At 44.7% G+C, this 17,961-nt stretch overlaps 1 protein-coding gene across 7 annotated transcripts in view; it reads left to right on the forward strand.

The window, feature by feature from the left end:
• Positions 1 to 17,961, forward strand: part of ACACB (acetyl-CoA carboxylase beta) — a 158,591-nt gene that overhangs the window by 125,397 nt on the left and 15,233 nt on the right. For all 7 annotated transcript variants that reach the window (XR_008620491.2, XM_055096088.2, XM_055096087.3 and 4 more), the window contains 11 exons: positions 301 to 357; positions 594 to 635; positions 2,157 to 2,372; positions 4,809 to 4,964; positions 6,057 to 6,260; positions 7,412 to 7,567; positions 10,597 to 10,719; positions 11,149 to 11,418; positions 12,577 to 12,674; positions 14,945 to 15,065; positions 17,009 to 17,119. Coding sequence is in view for 6 of the 7 variants with exons in the window: in XM_055096088.2 (XP_054952063.1) it covers positions 301 to 357; positions 594 to 635; positions 2,157 to 2,372; positions 4,809 to 4,964; positions 6,057 to 6,260; positions 7,412 to 7,567; positions 10,597 to 10,719; positions 11,149 to 11,418; positions 12,577 to 12,674; positions 14,945 to 15,065; positions 17,009 to 17,119 (1,554 nt within the window). In the remaining variant the exon portion in view is untranslated. The remainder of the gene's footprint in view (positions 1 to 300; positions 358 to 593; positions 636 to 2,156; positions 2,373 to 4,808; positions 4,965 to 6,056; positions 6,261 to 7,411; positions 7,568 to 10,596; positions 10,720 to 11,148; positions 11,419 to 12,576; positions 12,675 to 14,944; positions 15,066 to 17,008; positions 17,120 to 17,961) is intronic.

Consider the following 17,961-nt stretch of genomic DNA (forward strand, 5'->3'; position numbering starts at 1 on the left):
ATTCTCATCACTCCATAGAAAAACCCTGTACCTGTTAGCAGTCACTCCCCTCTGTCCGCGACCCAAAAACCCTCTCCCCGCCACAGCCCTAGGCAATCACTAATCTACTTTCTCTCTCTATAGATTTGCCTATTCTGGACATTTCATATAAATGGAATCAGAACACAGGAGGTCTCTTATGATTGACATCTTCCACTTAGCATAATGTTTACAGGTTCATCCGTGTGGTAACATGCAGCAATACTTCAGTTCTTTTTACGGCCAAATAATATTCCATTGTGTCTTTGGTTTCTAATGCAGAAAAATATCCTTGTGGATTATGGACTCCGACGAATCACATTCTTGATTGCCCAAGAGGTTAGTTCACAGTTCATCTCTATGAGTCTTTTCCATTCTCCAAGCCTTGGTGTGTGCCATTTATTTGATATTTATTTTGTAGATTTGGGTGAAAGAGATCATTAGAAAGGAGAAGGATTTCCAAATGATTTATTCTAGAAGTGAATGTAATCGTTTACAATCACTAAATAAGGATGTACATATTTCAATGCATCTTGCTTGATTTAATTGTCTTGTGTGTGGATTTCTTTTTGCAGAAAGAATTTCCCAAGTTTTTCACATTCAGAGCAAGAGATGAGGTATGGCCAAAAGTAATGATGTTTTCTCTTCTCTGGCATCTTGTTTTATTTTTTAAGAGATGGGATGGGGCCGGGTGTGGTGGCTCAAGCCCGTAATCCTAGCACTTTGGGAGGCTGAGGCAGGAGGTTTGCTTGAGCTCAGGAGTTCTAGACCAGCCTGGGTTATATAGTGCGACCCTGTCTCTACAAAAAAATTTAAAAATCAGCCTGGCATTGTGATGCAAGCCTGTGGTCCCAGCTACTTGGGAGGCTGAGGTGGGAGGATTGCTTGAACCTGGGAAATAGAGGTTTCAGTGAGCCAAGGTGATTCCACTGCACTCTAGCCTGGGTGACAGAGTGAGACTCTGTCTCAAAAAGAAGGAAAAAAAAGAGATGGGGGTCTCACTATGTTGCCCAGGCTGGACTCGAACTTATGGCTCAAGCGATTCTCTTGCTTCAGCCTCTCGAGTAGCTGGGACTATAGGCACATGCCACCGTGCCTCCCAGCTCCCTGGCATCTTTGATATTCATGAATAATATAGTCTGCAGTCCTTAAGGCATCCCCATATTCAAGAATGTAGCAACTTTTGTGTAGACTGCAGTCTTCCTCTGGGATTGTATTTCCATTGAGAGTCCTCTGTTCCCTGCATGGCACTCAGACCTGAGAATCTTGCCCTTTCAGCCTCACTACAGGTTTCTGTCTTGCTTGAATAATTTTCAGTACTTGCTGATGTACTCAGTAAGACATTTTTTTCCAAACTGTTTTTCTTATGCTCGTCTAGAACAGTGGTTGGCAAACTCACTTGCAGACCAGCTGCCTGTTTTTACGAATAAAGTTTTATTGGAACACAGCCACACCCGTTGGATTCCACATTGTCTACTCTGGCTTTCACTCTAACAGTAGCAGAATTGAGTAGTTGTGACAGAGCCCGTATGATCCATCAGCCTAAAACATTTACTCTCTGGCCATTTAAGAAAACGTTTACCGATCCCTGTTGTAGAACAGGTAGGTTTATTCCCAGCACTGATTCAAGACCCCACCAAATTCAGCATTTTGCATTTTAATTTATCCAAAGCTTTATTTTTCTAGCTAAGACACATCCTTTTCTTAAAGTCTTCATTTTTTTTTTTTGAGTTTAGTTTCCAGTACTGTCAGTTGCTTTCTTTTCGGGGACCAATTTCCACCAAGAAACCAGGGGTTAGTGGCTTCATGAGAATTGCCACAGGCTGTGACAGATGGAGAACAGCCTGGTCACGCTGGCAGGTGATAGGGACTAGCTAGGTTCCCCCAGGAGCCAGCGCTGCACCCAGCACAACAGGCTTGCAATGCCCATAGCTCTCCTCAGATCTTAGCAAAACCCCAAATATCTGGAGCCCTGGGGGTAGCTTACAATTAGGGAACATCATGAATGCTGCATTCCTGAGTGCCAAACCCATGGACACCAGGGGTCTGCAGAGTAGGGTGTGGACCAAGCAGGGACGCAGCTCCAGCGTCACGCTGTGTGTGTATGTGTCTGTCTTCTCTCTCTGGTCCGCCTACAGTTTGCAGAAGATCGCATTTACCGTCACTTGGAACCTGCCCTGGCCTTCCAGCTGGAACTCAACCGGATGCGTAACTTCGATCTGACCGCCGTGCCCTGTGCCAACCACAAGATGCACCTTTACCTGGGTGCTGCCAAGGTGAAGGAAGGTGTGGAAGTGACGGACCATAGGTTCTTCATCCGCGCCATCATCAGGCACTCCGACCTGATCACAAAGGTAAGACGTCGCAGAGCATTTCTTCCTCTCTCAGAACCTGGCCCTCCCTTCCTTACACTCCTGCTCTGTGCTGGGTCCTGGGCTGCATGCTGGGGATGGAGAGTACACCAACACCCAGGGTCCTGCCCTTGCTATGCTCCAGTCCAGGGCAGGAGGCGGACAGCAAAGTGGCCTGTGATCACGTCCAGGCTGGTGGCACTTGGATCTGTTTCTTGTATTATGTGGGTCTCTGCGCATGAGAAGAAAATTTCCAGGATAGAAAAATACTGGTTTGTTCAGGGAATTTCTTAATATTTGCTGACTGAGTGATCGTTTTCCATTGTTTCTTGCATTTAGAAAAGTAATCCATGGCCGGGTGCAGTGACCCATGCCTGTAATCCCAGTACTTTGGGAGGCTGAGGTGGGCGGATCACTTGAGGTCAGGGGTTCAAAACCAGCCTGGCCAACATGGTGAAACCCTGTGTCTACTAAAAATACAAAAATTACCTGGGCGTGGTGGCGTACACCTGTAATTCCAGCACTCAGGAGGCCGAGGCATGAGAATCGCTTGAACCTGGGAGGCGGAGGTTGCAGTGAGCTGAGATGGAGCCATTGTACTTCAGCTTGGGGGATAGAGTGAGACCCTATCACAAAAAAAAAAAAAAAAGAAAAAAAGAAACAGAAGTAATCCATGATTATATTGTGAAAATTTTAAATAAGACTGAAAACGATTTTTAAGAACCTAGCGCAAGGACCGAGAATCCTGTCACTGAGGGGCCAGCTTAGTTGTTGACTGTTTCTAGACACAATTCCGTCCCTGAAACCTAGAGTTGTAGGCATAAGTTGCAGATAAGAGCTCAGAGTGGACAGATCATTTGAATATATTATTCTTTAATTGGTCAGTTACTTGTGGACCTCTTTCATTGCTAATAAAGAGTGGTCCACCACATATTATTTCCTTGCATGGATGTACCATGTATAATTTTTTTTTTTTTTTTACTAATCCCCTATTGATGGAAACATATATATATTATTATATATATAATTATATATAATAATATATAATTATATTATATAATATAACATATAATATACATAATATATAATATGTTATATAATATAACATTATATATACATAATATAATACATATTATATGTATTTATATAAATATATATTTATATAAATGTATATATAATTATTATATATATATATTTTTTTGGAGATGGAGTTTTGCTCTTGTTGCCCAGGCTGGAGTGCAATGGCACAATCTCAGTTCACTGCAACCTCCGCACCCCCGGGTTCAAACAATTCTCCTGCCTCAGCCTTCTGAGTAGCTAGGACTACAGGCACACCCCACCATGCCCGGCTAATTTTGTATTTTTAGTAGAGATGGGGTTTCTCCATGTTGGTCAGGCTGGTCTGAAACTGCCGACCTCAGGTGATCTGCCCACTTCGGCCTCCCAAAGTGCTGGGATTACAGGCGTGAGCCACCACGCCTGGCCCTATTGATGGATATTAAGCTAACTGCAGTTTTTTTGCTACCTGTCAGCTAGATGTTTTATTTTTATTTTGATACAGAGATTTGCTCTTGTCACCCAGGCTGGAGTGCGGTGGCGTGATCTTGGCTCTGCCTCCCGGGTTCAAGCGATTCTCCTGCGTCAGCTTCCTAAGTAGCTGGGATTATAGGCGCCCACCACCATGCCCAGCTAATTTTTGTATTTTTAGTAGAGACGGAGTTTCACCATGTTGGCCAGGCTGGTCTCGAACTCCTGACAACTGATCCACCCATCTCGGCCTCCCAAAGTGCTGGGATTATAGGCGTGAGCCACTGTGCCTGGCCAAGCTGTTTTAATAGGTTTTATTATTGTTGAGGTATGGTGAGGCCAACAGATCAGGAGACAACTGCCATCAAAAAGACAGTTTATTACTCATAGTTCCCAAGAAGAAGGGGTTCTCCCTGCCATGGGGCCACATGGGGAGGCTCTGGGGTTGGTCAGGCAGCAGAGGGACAGAGGGGAAGACATGGAAGACATGGACGAGAGCCTTGATTGTGGTTTCCTGGAGAAGAAAAAAGTGAGGCTGAGTAAACAGGTTTAGGATTGGCTGTGAATCATCTCAGCAGACCCTGGGATATAGAAGCTGTCTCTGGTTCTCAGGAATCTGGCCCTGGGTGATTAGAGCAGGTGGTTTGTGTCCCCAGGTATGATCCAGGGTCAGCAAGGCCCCAGGTGTCAAAGTGTCAGAATGCAGAAAATAGGACACATGTCAATACACTCAACAGCTTTGCAGTCCCTTCGCCTCTGAGAGGCAGGGCTCTGCTGTTCTTGCCTGGCACACTTTTTGGAGGAGGGGAATGTTTTCCTCTTGTCTCTGCCTCTTTGGGGCTGAGTTTCCAGCCAGCTGAGAGTGGGCCTGCACCCCTGGCCTGAGCAGCTGCCCCTCCCACTCTTTGGCAGGAAGCCTCCTTCGAATACCTGCAGAACGAGGGTGAGCGGCTGCTCCTGGAGGCCATGGACGAGCTGGAGGTGGCGTTCAATAACACCAGCGTGCGCACCGACTGCAACCACATCTTCCTCAACTTCGTGCCCACTGTCATCATGGACCCCTTCAAGGTCTCGCCTTTGCAGGGGGGCTCTCACCGGGCTCTGGGTTCACCCTCTGAGCCATGCTGCTTTGGGGTATTGTCTCTTGCCACTCAAGACCTGGGTTCCAGGATGAAACCATGCGTATCTGAGCCTCAGTTGCTGCGGGAGGAGAGCAAACCTTCTGCCATTCAATTCTAGAGCTGTGTTTTAGCCATGCCCTGCACGGGAATGCTTTACTTTAATGATGACAAGCATGCTCAAAATGTCTTTCAAAACAAAATTTTGTCCTTTCCCTGGTTCCAGGCTGCGCTGGGGACTGCATGTGGGTGGGGAGAGACGTGAGACCGTGAGGTCTGTGGCTGAATGTTCCCTGTCAGGTGGCTCTTCACGAGCAGACAGACTTTTATGGTGGTGATTCTGGAATGAAAGAAGCCCCACTTGTAATCCCAGTACTTTGGGAGGCTGAGGTGGGTAGATTGCTTGAGCCCAGGAATTTGAGACAAGCCTGGGCAACACGGAGAGACCCTATCTCTACTAAAAATTTTAAAAATTAAAAAATAAAATATTAAGATTATTAATAAAATTAATATTAATATCGATATATTAATATTATTAAAATATATAAATGTATTTTATTTTATTATTTAATAATATATATTATTAAAAATAATTAATACAATAGTATTATTAAAAAGAGAAGTCCTGATACATCCGTTTGGTATCTGGGGGATTCAGGGGACCCATGTGGAGGCTCTGGCCTCACTAGTTCAGGTAGTTCCAGAAGGAAGCAGTGCAATGGCTTGAGTCAAAGGCATGTAAAGATAGTATAACATAGCAGTACTAGTTCAGTCACTTATCAGCCTCAGTTTCCTTATCTGTCAATGAGGGATTAGAAAAGCTCGCCTCTCTTGAGTACTTACGAGGGCAAAATGAGGTAGAGTTTTAAATGCTTAGCAAGAGACGTTGCTTGTTATCAGTTAATACTTTTTGTTGGATACACACTATGTCCCAGGCGTTTTTGCAGTCAGTATATCTCATCCTCTTATTAGTATCAGTGCTATTGCAAATGTCCTTGGGATGTCTTGGCCCTGAAACTGGAATTGCTGTGTTTTGGGGCAGATCGAGGAGTCCGTGCGCTACATGGTTATGCGCTACGGCAGCCGGCTGTGGAAACTCCGTGTGCTACAGGCTGAGGTCAAGATCAACATCCGCCAGACCACCACCGGCAGTGCCGTTCCCATCCGCCTGTTCATCACCAATGAGTCGGGCTACTACCTGGACATCAGCCTCTACAAAGAAGTGACTGACTCCAGATCTGGAAATGTAAGGCTGGCCCGCGCCGTGGGGGTCTAAGTCAAAGCAGAAGCAGGCTGCTTGGGCCATCAATTTGTAGATTAAGATGGCATTTGGAGGCGGTCTTGCCTTGCTCTCCCATGTCATTCTGGGTTGGGGTAGCCCCCTCTGAGTGTTATGTTAAATGTGTTAGCCTTTGAATCTTGGTTTTTCACTCACCTAAGAAGGAGAGTGAATCTCCAAGTTTAATCCATTCTGTGGCCATATTGGATTTTTGATAGAGGCAAGGTGTCACCATATTGGCCAGGCTGGTCTCGAATTCCTGACTTCAAGTGATCTGCCCGCCTCGACCTCCAAAGTGCTGGGATTATAGGCGTGAGCCACCACGCCTGGCCATATGGCCATATTTGGGATAAGTTGTGCACTACTGTGGTTGACTATAATGCAGTCCTCAGATTGGTTCACTTAGGGAAATACTTTCCCAACCATGTTCTAGGACAGACTTTTGTAAAGTGAATTAAATGTTCTTTTGACTGCCATTTAAATTCCTATGTGTGTACATAAAAATATACATATATATACACGCCATTTTTTAAAGAGATATTGCCTAGACTGGGCCTGAACTCCTGGGTTCAAGCAATCTTCTGGCCTCAGCCTCCCAAGTAGCTGGGACTACAGGCACATGCCATTGTGCCTGGTCTATGCACTTTTTATTTTGGAGTAATTGAAGACTGAAGACTCTCAAGCAGTTGCAAAATTAGTACAGAAGAAAAAAAATAGTGCAGAGGATTTTCACCCAGTTTCCCCCAATGATAATGTTGAACTTCACCATTGCACATCATTAAAACAGGAAATCGACATTGGCACAGGACTGTTCGCACCAACACTGACCACGTTCGGATTTCACCAGCGTTTCCATGCATGCCTGTTGTTGGGAGTGTGTGATGCCTTGATCACTGTATTTTTGGAACTGCATTCCACAGCCCCTGTTGTCCCTTCTTGTTCTGGCCCTCCACAGTGGTGAAGAAGGGAGTTTTACGTAGCCCAGGCACTCACTTTGTTATGCCATGTGACATGCTTTGCTTCCCCCACCTGCATTTTCATTGAGGACTGGGCAGAAATAAATTGGGGGAGATGTGTGATTCTCTCTCACTCTCTGTTTTCCTTCCTTTCTGGTCCAGATCATGTTTCACTCCTTCGGCAACAAGCAAGGGCCCCAGCACGGGATGCTGATCAATACTCCCTACGTCACCAAGGATCTGCTCCAGGCCAAGCGATTCCAGGCCCAGACCCTGGGAACCACCTACATCTATGACTTCCCGGAAATGTTCAGGCAGGCAAGTCCGGCGGCTCAGACGCGGTACCCCCTGGGTCCTCCCAGCAGACTCCACCAGAACCAAAGCCCATCCTTAATTCTCCTTCTAAAGACCTAGTCTAAAGGACAAGGTCTTGCCAGGTGCGGTGGCTCACGCCTATAATCCCAGCACTTCGGGAGGCCGAGGAGGGAGGATTGCTTGAGCCCAGGAGTTGAAGAACCCCATCTCTACAAAATATACAAAAATTAACCGGGCGTGGTGGCACATGCCTGTAGTCCCAGCTACTTGAAGGCTGAGGCAGGAAGGATCACCTGAGCCTGGGAGGTCGAGGCTGCAGTGAGCCATGATGTCACCACTGCACTCCAGTCTGGGTGACCGAGTGAGACCCCGTCTTCAAAAAAAAAGAACAAGGTCTGCATTGAAGAAAAAGAAATGAATGTGTTGAGAACGACTTCATAGTATTTTTCTCCAAATAAGACTAATTTATCCCAATGATAAAAGTCATAGGATATAGAAACTTCAGAAAATAAAGGAGGTTGGAACAAAGAAAAAATAATTCCTAGTCCCACACTCTGATGACAAATTGCTTAACATTTTGATGTGTTTCCTTCTGGTCTTTTTAATGGTCATTTATTAAGTACCTGCTACTTACCAGGCACCATTCGAAGTCTAGACAGCTGTGGGAAAGAGGAGGGGGTCACTGCCTTAGGTAATTTTTAGTCTACTCTTAAAAAATAATGTTTTGGGTTGGGCGCAGTGGCTCACGCCTGTAATCCCAGCACTTTGGGAGGCTGAGGCAGGTGGATCATTTGAGGTCAGGAGTTTAAGACCAGCCTGGCCAACATGGTGAAACCCCATCTCTACTAAAAATACGAAAATTAACCAGGCGTAGTGGCAGGCACCTGTAGTCCCAGCTACTCGGGAGGCTGAGGCAGGAGAATTGCTTGAACCCGGGAGGTGGAGGCTGCAGTGAGCTGAGATGGCCCCACTGCACTCTAGCCCTGGTGACAGAGAGAGACTCTGTCTCAAAAACAAAAACAAAAACAAAAACAAAAAAATAATGTTTTATTATGTTTTTCTGATTATTAAAGTATACATAGGAAACTATGGAAAGGTAAGAATAAGGAAGTAAAATTTTATTCATATGTAATTTTCCCACCATCAATGCCTGAAAGAACATTTGGGTGCATTTTCTTCAAGTATTTTTTATGCCTTTATATGTTTATGCCCTAGGGGCTTTAAAGGAGCCTGAATCACTGACATTGGTGATGTGAATGTCTCTTCATTTTCCAGCATTGCTTTGGAATGACATTTTATATATATATATATATATTTATTTATTATACTTTAAGTTCTAGGGTACATGTGCACAATGTGGAGGTTTGTTACATATGTATACATGTGCCATGTTGGTATGGGATCTAATTAAACTAAAGAGCTTCTGCACAGCGAAAGAAACTACTATTAGAGTGAACAGGCAGCCTACAGAATGGGAGAAAATTTTTGCAATCTACTCATCTGACAAAGGGCTAATATCCAGAATCTACAAAGAACGCAAACAAATTTACAAGAAAAACAACAACCCCATCAACAAGTGAATGACGTTCATGAAACCGAGGTCAAGGACCTTCCAGTGTAGGCAGGAAGCGTCTGTTCCTACCTGTGCCTATGCCTCATGCATAGAGGATATGAAAGAGTAGGAAAAGCTGCTCTTTAGAGTAACTCGGGCCTCAGCTCGAATGCTGGATCTGTCCCCTTGCTTCCTGCTGTCCCTAGCCAAGTTCCTTCACCTCTCTGGGCCTCAGTTTCCTCTTCTGTAAAATAAGAATAATAACAGTACCTACCAAAAGTTGTTGGAAAAGTGTATGTATTCAGTGGGCGCTTAGTAAGTGGAAACTTATGATTAAGAATGTCATTGTCTGTATCCTTTTGCCTTTGACCTCAAGAGCTATAAGGGAAGAAACATGACTGAACCAGAAGCAAATCCATCGTCTCTTTTTTAGATAAATCCATCGTCTCTTTTTTACAGGCATGAGCCACCATGCCTGGCTAATTTTTTTATTTATAGTGGAGACAGGGTTTCACTATGTTTGCAGGCTGGTCTCAAACTCCCGGCCTCAGGTGATCTGCCTGCCTCAGCCTCCCGAAGTGTTTGGATTACAGGCATGAGCCACCACACCCAGCTGTCTGTCTGTCTGTCTGCCTCTATATCTATATCTATATCTATCTATTTATCTATCTATCTATCTATCGAGAGAATGGAAAACTGAACAGCAGACCAGAGCTAAATTTATCAATATGGATAAATCTCTCAAACAAAGAGGAGTAGAAAAAGTAATTTGCTGCCGGGCGTGGTGGCTCACGCCTGTAATCCCAGCACTTTGGGAGGCTATGGTGGGTGGATCACCTGAGGTCAGGAATTTGAGACTAGCCTGACCAACATGGAGAAACCCTGTCTCTACTAAAAATACAAAATTAGCCAGGTGTGGTGGTGCCTCAACCCGGGAGGTTGAGGCAGGAGAATCACTGAATCCGGGAGGCAGAGGTTGCGGTGAGCTGAAATTGCGCCATTGCACTCCAGCCTGGGCAACAAGAGAAAAAAAAAATAGAAAAAGTAATTTGCGGAAGGATGTGTACAGTGTGGTACTCTTTATTTAAAGTTTGCAGTGCAAAACGATACTGTATGTTTCCAATGTATGCATACAGGATAAAGGAAAATGAAAAAAAAGCATGCATAGGACTGGGTAGGCACTGAATTCAAGGGAATGGTCACCTGTGGGTTGGAGTTGGGAGGAAGAATGAGCTGGGGCTTCAATCGCATCTTTCTTCTTTCTTTCAAAAACTTTAAACAACTATGGAAAAATCAAGATTTGACAGAGCCACTGGATGGGTGCCCATATTTAAATATGCTTTAAATATTTCATGATTCAAAAAGAGAGAGTGGACTACAGAATTCACCCTGGAATCATGACAGATCATCTCTGTCTGGGAAAGATAGTTCTTCCCTACTGATGACTTCAAGTTTTTTCTCTTTCCTCTTCTCTCCCCAGGCTCTCTTTAAACTGTGGGGCTCCCCAGACAAGTATCCCAAAGACATCCTGACATACACTGAATTAGTGTTGGACTCTCAGGGCCAGCTGGTGGAGATGAACCGACTTCCTGGTGGAAATGAGGTAATAGCTCAGCGGAGCCTAGCCCCTGGCTGGAGTCACCCCCTTAAAAATATTTTTGGGCCAGGTGCAGTAGCTCACACCTGTAATCCCAGTGCTTTGGGAGGCCAAGGTGGGTGGATCACTTGAGGTCAGAAGTTCAAGACCAGCCTGGGCTACATGGTGAGAACCTGTCTCTACATAAAATTTTAAAATTAGCTGTGTGTGGTGGTGTGCTCCTATAGTCCCAGCTACTCGAGAGACTGAGGCAGGAGTGATTGCTTAAGCCCAGAAAGTTGAGGCTGCAATGAGCTGTGATTGCACCACTGCACTCTGGCCTGCGCAACAGAGCAAGACCCTGTATCTAAAAAAAAAATAATAACTAAAATAAAATAAAAAGTTTTCCCCCAAAGAAACAAACTCATTTTCCTTGTGCATTCATCCCCTTGCCAGGTGGGCATGGTGGCCTTCAAAATGAGGTTTAAGACCCAGGAGTACCCAGAAGGACGGGACGTGATCGTCATCGGCAACGACATCACCTTTCGCATTGGATCCTTTGGCCCTGGAGAGGACCTTCTGTACCTGCGGGCATCCGAGATGGCCCGGGCAGAGGGCATTCCCAAAATTTACGTGGCAGCCAACAGTGGCGCCCGTATTGGCATGGCAGAGGAGATCAAACACATGTTCCACGTGGCTTGGGTGGACCCAGAAGACCCCCACAAAGTACGTCGTGAAACTGGCGGGGCAGGGTGATTCTGCTCAGCTACTACTGTATTTTCAGTGGGAGTGCTAGCACCTGCAAGAGGTGAAAAAAATCTCACTTATGTATAAAGCACAGATGTACATGTAGTGTATAAACAGGCATACAGTATATCAGTGATACTAACATTTCACTGTGGCGGGGGGGATGGTGATTAGAAAAAAAAGATCTAAAAAGGCTCCTTAACGGGGATAATGAAAAAAGTCTATAAACCCTGAGCTGATATACACTGAGCGCTCCTGAATGCAGTGTGCACTGAGAATGCAGAGGTGATTGTGTCAACTCCCTGGCCTCATAGTGTTCTTAGAATTATGGCTCACACCTGTCATCCCAGCAACTCAGGAGGCTTGGGTGGGAGGATAGCTTGAAGCCAGGAATTCATGACCAACCTAGGTAACCTAGGCAGCATAGCCAGACTTCGTCTCTACTAATGAAAAAACTAGGTGAGCATGATGGTGCCTGCCTGTAGTCAGCCCCAGCTACTTGGGAAGTTGAAGTGGGAGGATCACTTGGAGCCCAGGAGTTCAAGGCTGCAGTGAGCCATGATCATCATACCACTGCACTCCAGACTGGGCAACTGAGTGAGACCCCCCATCTCAAAAAAAAAGAAAAATCTTCGGGGAGTTGTATAGATACCAGCTTGCCATAAAAGGCAAGATGAATGAGGGAAGCGCACACATTCTGTGATGTGAAATGACAGGGGACAGTCATCCTTTCCATTCAGAGCATGCATTCTCGGGGGCGATATTGCCCACTACCCGCAAGAAGACAGAAAAATAATTTTTGGGGTGGCAATAAAATATTTTTTAACATATATACATATACGGAGTATGTAAACAGTGGTTAAACAGTGTATCTTGAAAATTAAAATTTCATGTTGGGGTGCTGGCAATAAGAAATAAAAATGAGATAGTCCTTAGAGGAGAGCTTAGCTCAAAGCAGAACTTCAGTTTATGGCTGTTATTAATATGGTATTTACATGAGATGTGTTAATGTGTCATTGACATGTTACTAACATGTTATTAACATCCATCCCTACGATGTTCACATTAAGAAAAAAAAAAACAGTGGCTTTCAGTGCAGGGAACTGGATTCGTAGCCTCACTAAAGTATTTTTTAAGGGATTTAAATACCTGTACCTGACTCCCCAAGACTACACCAGAATCAGCTCCCTGAACTCCGTCCACTGTAAACACATCGAGGAAGGAGGAGAATCCAGGTAAATAACTTATCAGGTAGCTCCTTAATTTTGCTCGTGGTTAATTTCAGCTGTCTTCTTTCCTCGGGGCTTGTGGCGATATTTTCCAGTGGGGTGGTGGTGTTTGTATGATGGGAACCAATGCCTGTTGTGGGCACTGATGCCTTAAACATTTGTTAAACTCTCCAAGGTGAGTCCATCCTTGTCATTCTAAAATGAGTGACTCCTTTCACAAAAAATAGCACGTCATGCAGAGAGAATGAGATTGGATTCTCGTGAATCTCCTAGGAGCCGCAGGCTCACATTTTGTGACCAAACTGATGCAGCGGTGACTTGGCAAACTGGGAAGGTATGGGTGGGGCAGAGAGAGGTCTGTTCTTCGAGAGCATTCAAAGGCTACTATCTTTTCCAGGACAAGTTATGTTTTTCTCAGTGGGATTAACTGACTCAGGATTTCCTAGACTGGGTTTTTTGCAATGTTAGTGACAAGCTGGGGGGAAATTCCATAGTCAGATGAGTTTGGGAAACACTGGGTTAAATGAGATATCATAAACATCTTTATTGCAGACCTTCTTAGTACCTGTAGCATGCTGTATTAGTCAGCGTTCTCCAGAGGGACAGGACTAGTAGGATATATGTATATATGAAAGGGACTTTATTAAGGAGAATTGACTCACATGATCATAAGGTGAAGTCCCATGATAGGCTGTCTGCAAGCTGAGGAGCAAGGAAGCCAGTAGTGGCTCGGTCTGAGTCTAAAAGCCTCAAAAGTAGGGAAGCCAATAGTGCAGCCTTCAGTGGCCAAAGGCCTGAGGGCCCCTGGCAAACCACTGGCGTAAGTCCAAGAGTCCAAAGGCCGAAGAACCTGGAGTCTGATGTTTGAGGGCAGGAAGCTTCCAGCATGTGAGAAAGATGAAAGCCAGAAGACTCAGCAAGGCAGCTTACTCCACCTTCTTTCACCTGCTTTTTCTAGCCGCGCTGGCAGCTGGATGACTGGATGGTGCGCACCCACATTGAGGATGGGTCTTCCTCTCCCAGTCCACTGACTCAAATGTTAATCTCCTCTAGCAACACCCTCAAAGACACACCCAGAAACAGTACTTTGCATCCTAAAGTTGACACTTAATATTAACCATCACACATGCTCAAGTGCATTGTGAATCTCTAACAGAGGCTGGCGGGACAGTGTTTCTCATTATGTGGCCCTGGAATTTGATTGTGAACGGGTTTCCTCTGTGTACCCCCATCTCTCTGTAGACCATTGGAGGAATATGGGCTGAGGGTGATATTTCACTGAGACAGCCTCTGAACAGGCAGATATCTTTGGTTGTATAAACCAAAAAGTATCTGAGACAGGTCTCAATCAATTGAGAAGTTTATTTTGCCAAGGTTAGGGACACATCCAGAAGCAAAGAACACGGAATCATAGAAACCGTCTGTGGCGTGTGCCTTTCTTCAAAGATGATTTGGAGGGCTTCAGTATTTAAAGGAGAAAAGCAGGCTGGAGGGGAAAGAGGGAAGTTCTGGTAATCACATGTTGCAGGAGAAAAGGCGCAGGCAGGGGAAGTCAGTTATGTATTCTTCCTGCGCTCAGTAAGTCAGCACTTTCTATAAGATAAGGTGGACATAGAGGAACTACCTGTGGAGATATTTCAGCTTTTATCTATATCCATCTGCTTACTAAAGAAACAAAAGGAAAGGCAGCTTGCACAACTCAGCTTCAGCTTAAATTGTTCCTTTTGGCATTGTGAATCGTGGTCCTAGTTTTTATTTTCCTTTCACAGATGGGAGCAGTGTGATGATTTATTTATTTATTTGAGACAGAATCCCGCTCTGTCACCCAGGCTGGAGTGCAGTGGTGCAATCTCGGCTCACTGCAACCTCCACTTCCCAGGTTCAAGCGATTCTTCTGCCTCAGCTTCCCAAGTAGCTGGGATTACAGGCGTGCACCACCACGCCCAGCTAACTTTTGTATTTTTAGTAGAGATGGGGTTTCGCCATATTGGCCAGGCTGGTCTCAAACTCCTGACCTCAAGCAATCTGCCCGCCTCGTCCTCCCAAACTGCTGGGATTACAGAGCAGGGTGATGATTGTTGATGCTGCACTTGCCCTTTTAGAAATCTTAGCACTCATTTTGAGGGTTCTAGATGCCAATTTCATTTTGCCTCTGGATGCTTTGTCTGCTTCCAATCTCTCACCTTGCTGCCCAGTCAGTCTCTTCTTGGGAAATGCATCCACCTTGGATTTTTTGGGGCTAGAGCGCAGCCTTTAACCTGTGCTTGCTTTTGAAGATACATGATCACGGATATCATCGGGAAGGATGATGGCTTGGGCGTGGAGAATCTGAGGGGCTCAGGCATGATTGCTGGGGAGTCCTCTCTGGCTTACGAAGAGATCGTCACCATTAGCTTGGTGAGTCTTCTTCTATTTTCTCTTACTTTTCAACTTTCCATTATAGAAATTTTAAAATTGTCACAAAATTAGAGAGAATCAATAATAAGCCCCATGTGCCCGTCACATACCTCCTACAGTTACCACATGCCAGCCCACTGATATTTCCTCAATCTCACCCCCCATCCCCTGCACCCTGTTTTAGAGTATTTTAAAGCCAGCCCCCATCATGTCTTTTCATCCATAAATACGTAAGGGTAGATCTTTAACAGATAATGACTCTCACCCTCTTCCCCTAGTTTTTAAAAACATAACTGAAATACTAATATTACACCCAACAGAATCAGCAATATCATTGAAACCCAGTGTGGTTTAACAGTTATCTCAAAATACCCTTTTCTAGTGGTTTGTTTGAATCAGGGTCCAATCTCATCTTATTTTCAATGTACTGAATGTTTAGAAGAACTTTTATCTGACTTTAACTGGCATATAAGGAGTAGTCCCCATCCCATCCCCATGGCCTTGCCAAAAATGTTTTCTGTTTCTAGTAGTAGTACTACTGTAGTAGTAGTAGTAGTACTAGTAGTAATTCTAGTACTAGCAGTGGTGGTAGTAGTGGTGGTGGTAGTAGTAGTAGTGGTAGTAGTGTTTGTGGTGGTGAATCTGTATGGGTCTAAGGCAGAGTGAGAGACCGAGGCAAGTTTCTCAGCAGGAGTGAAAGTTTATTAAAAAGTTTTAAAGCAAGAACGAAATGAAGTACACTTGGAAGAGGGCCAAGCAAGGCAACCTGAGAGATCCAAGTGCCTCATCCAACCCTTTTGGGGTTTTATGCATTGGCATGATTCCAGGGTTTGTGTTTCTTCTCCCCTGATTCTTCCCTTGGGGTGGGCTGTCTGCATGCACGTGGTCTGCCAGCACTTAGGAGGGGCCGCATGAACAGTGTGTTTACTGAAGTTGTGTGCATGCTCACTTGAGGCTTTCCTCCTTTACCAGTCGAGTGTTCCTAGAAGAAGGGCACAGTACCAGATAAACTCTGCCATCTTACCTCTTAGCGTGCATGCTTGAGCCCACCCGCCCAGCTCCTGAGATCTTATTGGGAAGCTGCTTGTCACTAGCTTCAGGTGTTTTCTATCTATCAGGAGATTGCCTTTCCCTGGAGCCAGCTGTGACCAATAATCATTTTAGAGAGACAATTTAGCAACTGCCTAACTATCACCTGATGGTTGCCTTCCTCTCCTACCCTGCTCATGTCTGCTTAACTACCTACTCTAACAGCAGCAGCAACAGGAATAATAGTACTCTTTAATGATAAACTGCCTTGGAAGGCCTTATTTTTACATGCAATGTTGAATCTTCAGTTTCCAAGTGGAAAATGTTGGTCATAAGCATCTTCCTTGGGCTTGTTTTCTAGATTATATGTATAGTCTTTTTATTTTGAAGTCATCTAGGACCCACCATAAGTTATAAGATACTACAGAGAATTTCCAAGTACCCTTCACCCAGCTTCCCCTATGGTACTTACATAACCATAGTACATTATCGAAACCAGGAAACTGACATTGGCACAATATTGTTAACTCAGTACAGACCTTATTTTGAATTTCACCAGTTTTTACATGCACTCCTAGGTGTCCTTTTGGTTGTTAAGAGGCTGCAATGGCCCATGAATGCCCACGCTCAGAAGAGCTGCACACAAGCCTCTTAAGATCTGAAACATTCAGTGTCTGCTGCTTGTCTTTACGGCAATCTTTGTTAACCATGTTATTTCCAGATAGGAATCCAAGCTCAATAAAGTGGCCCGAAGAATAGGCTTTTGCCTCTACTGTGGTTTGGCTCCAAATCGGGTTGCCATTGGTCAAAACATAACTTCCATTTGGTCCCAGCAGGTTCCTGGACTCTTCCCTGCTGTGGGGGGTGGGTCCCTCGCCACTCTCCAGAATTCAGAGGGGGTCCTCTCTCCACAGGTGACCTGCCGAGCCATTGGGATTGGGGCCTACTTGGTGAGGCTGGGCCAGCGAGTGATCCAGGTGGAGAACTCCCACATCATCCTCACAGGAGCAAGTGCTCTCAACAAGGTGACCAAAAAGGGGCCTGTGCAGAGTGGATCCTTGGGGGCCAGGAGTCATTTTAACATTCCCATTGGTCTCTGGTGGGGGATTTTTCTCAATATGAAGCCAGTTTCATTCCTACTGATACAAGAGCTCTTTTTTTCCAATTTGCAGCTATCTGGGTCCTTATGAGAAAAAAAAAATTAGTTTTAGGCAATTCTGGTCGATCTAACTCCCTGTATTACTGACATTTTAAAACAAATTATTGAAGTGCCATTACACATTGCAGAAAAATTAGAAAAGGAACCCCCCAAAAAAGTAATTTTGCAGCTTCTATCATTCTGGTATGGTTCCCTCTCATCTTCTGTCTTTATGTGGTTAATTTATAGTGAATATGCAGTTTTGTATTCTACTTTTTTCACTGTATTAAAACATTTTCCTTGTTGAAAAGTCTCTATACTTAATGTCTGCTCAAATCCCAGCCAAAGTCTCAAAGCCTGGTTCTTGAACCAACAGCATCAGCATCAGATGGGAACTTGTTAGAAATGCACATCCTCAAGCCCTGCTGCAGACCTGCTGAATCAGAAACACTAGCTAGGGTTTTGCTTTTGAGATGGTCAAGGTAGAAGTCAGCTGCATCACCAGTTCTCAAATTGGCCTGCATATTGGAATTATCTAGAAACTAAAAAACAAACAAAACACAAAAACTAATTCCTCGAAGATTCTGATATAATTGGTCTGGATGTAGCCTGAGCATCAGGATTTGTGAAATCTCCTGGGTGATTCTAATGTGTAGCCAGGATTGAGAAGCACTGAGATGATTTCCAAACAGGTGGTAGAGCCCTGCACCGTGCAGGACATTGCTAACC

The sequence above is a fragment of the Pan paniscus genome, chromosome 10, assembly GCF_029289425.2.
Source record: "Pan paniscus chromosome 10, NHGRI_mPanPan1-v2.0_pri, whole genome shotgun sequence".
In the NCBI taxonomy this organism is placed as follows: domain Eukaryota; kingdom Metazoa; phylum Chordata; class Mammalia; order Primates; family Hominidae; genus Pan; species Pan paniscus.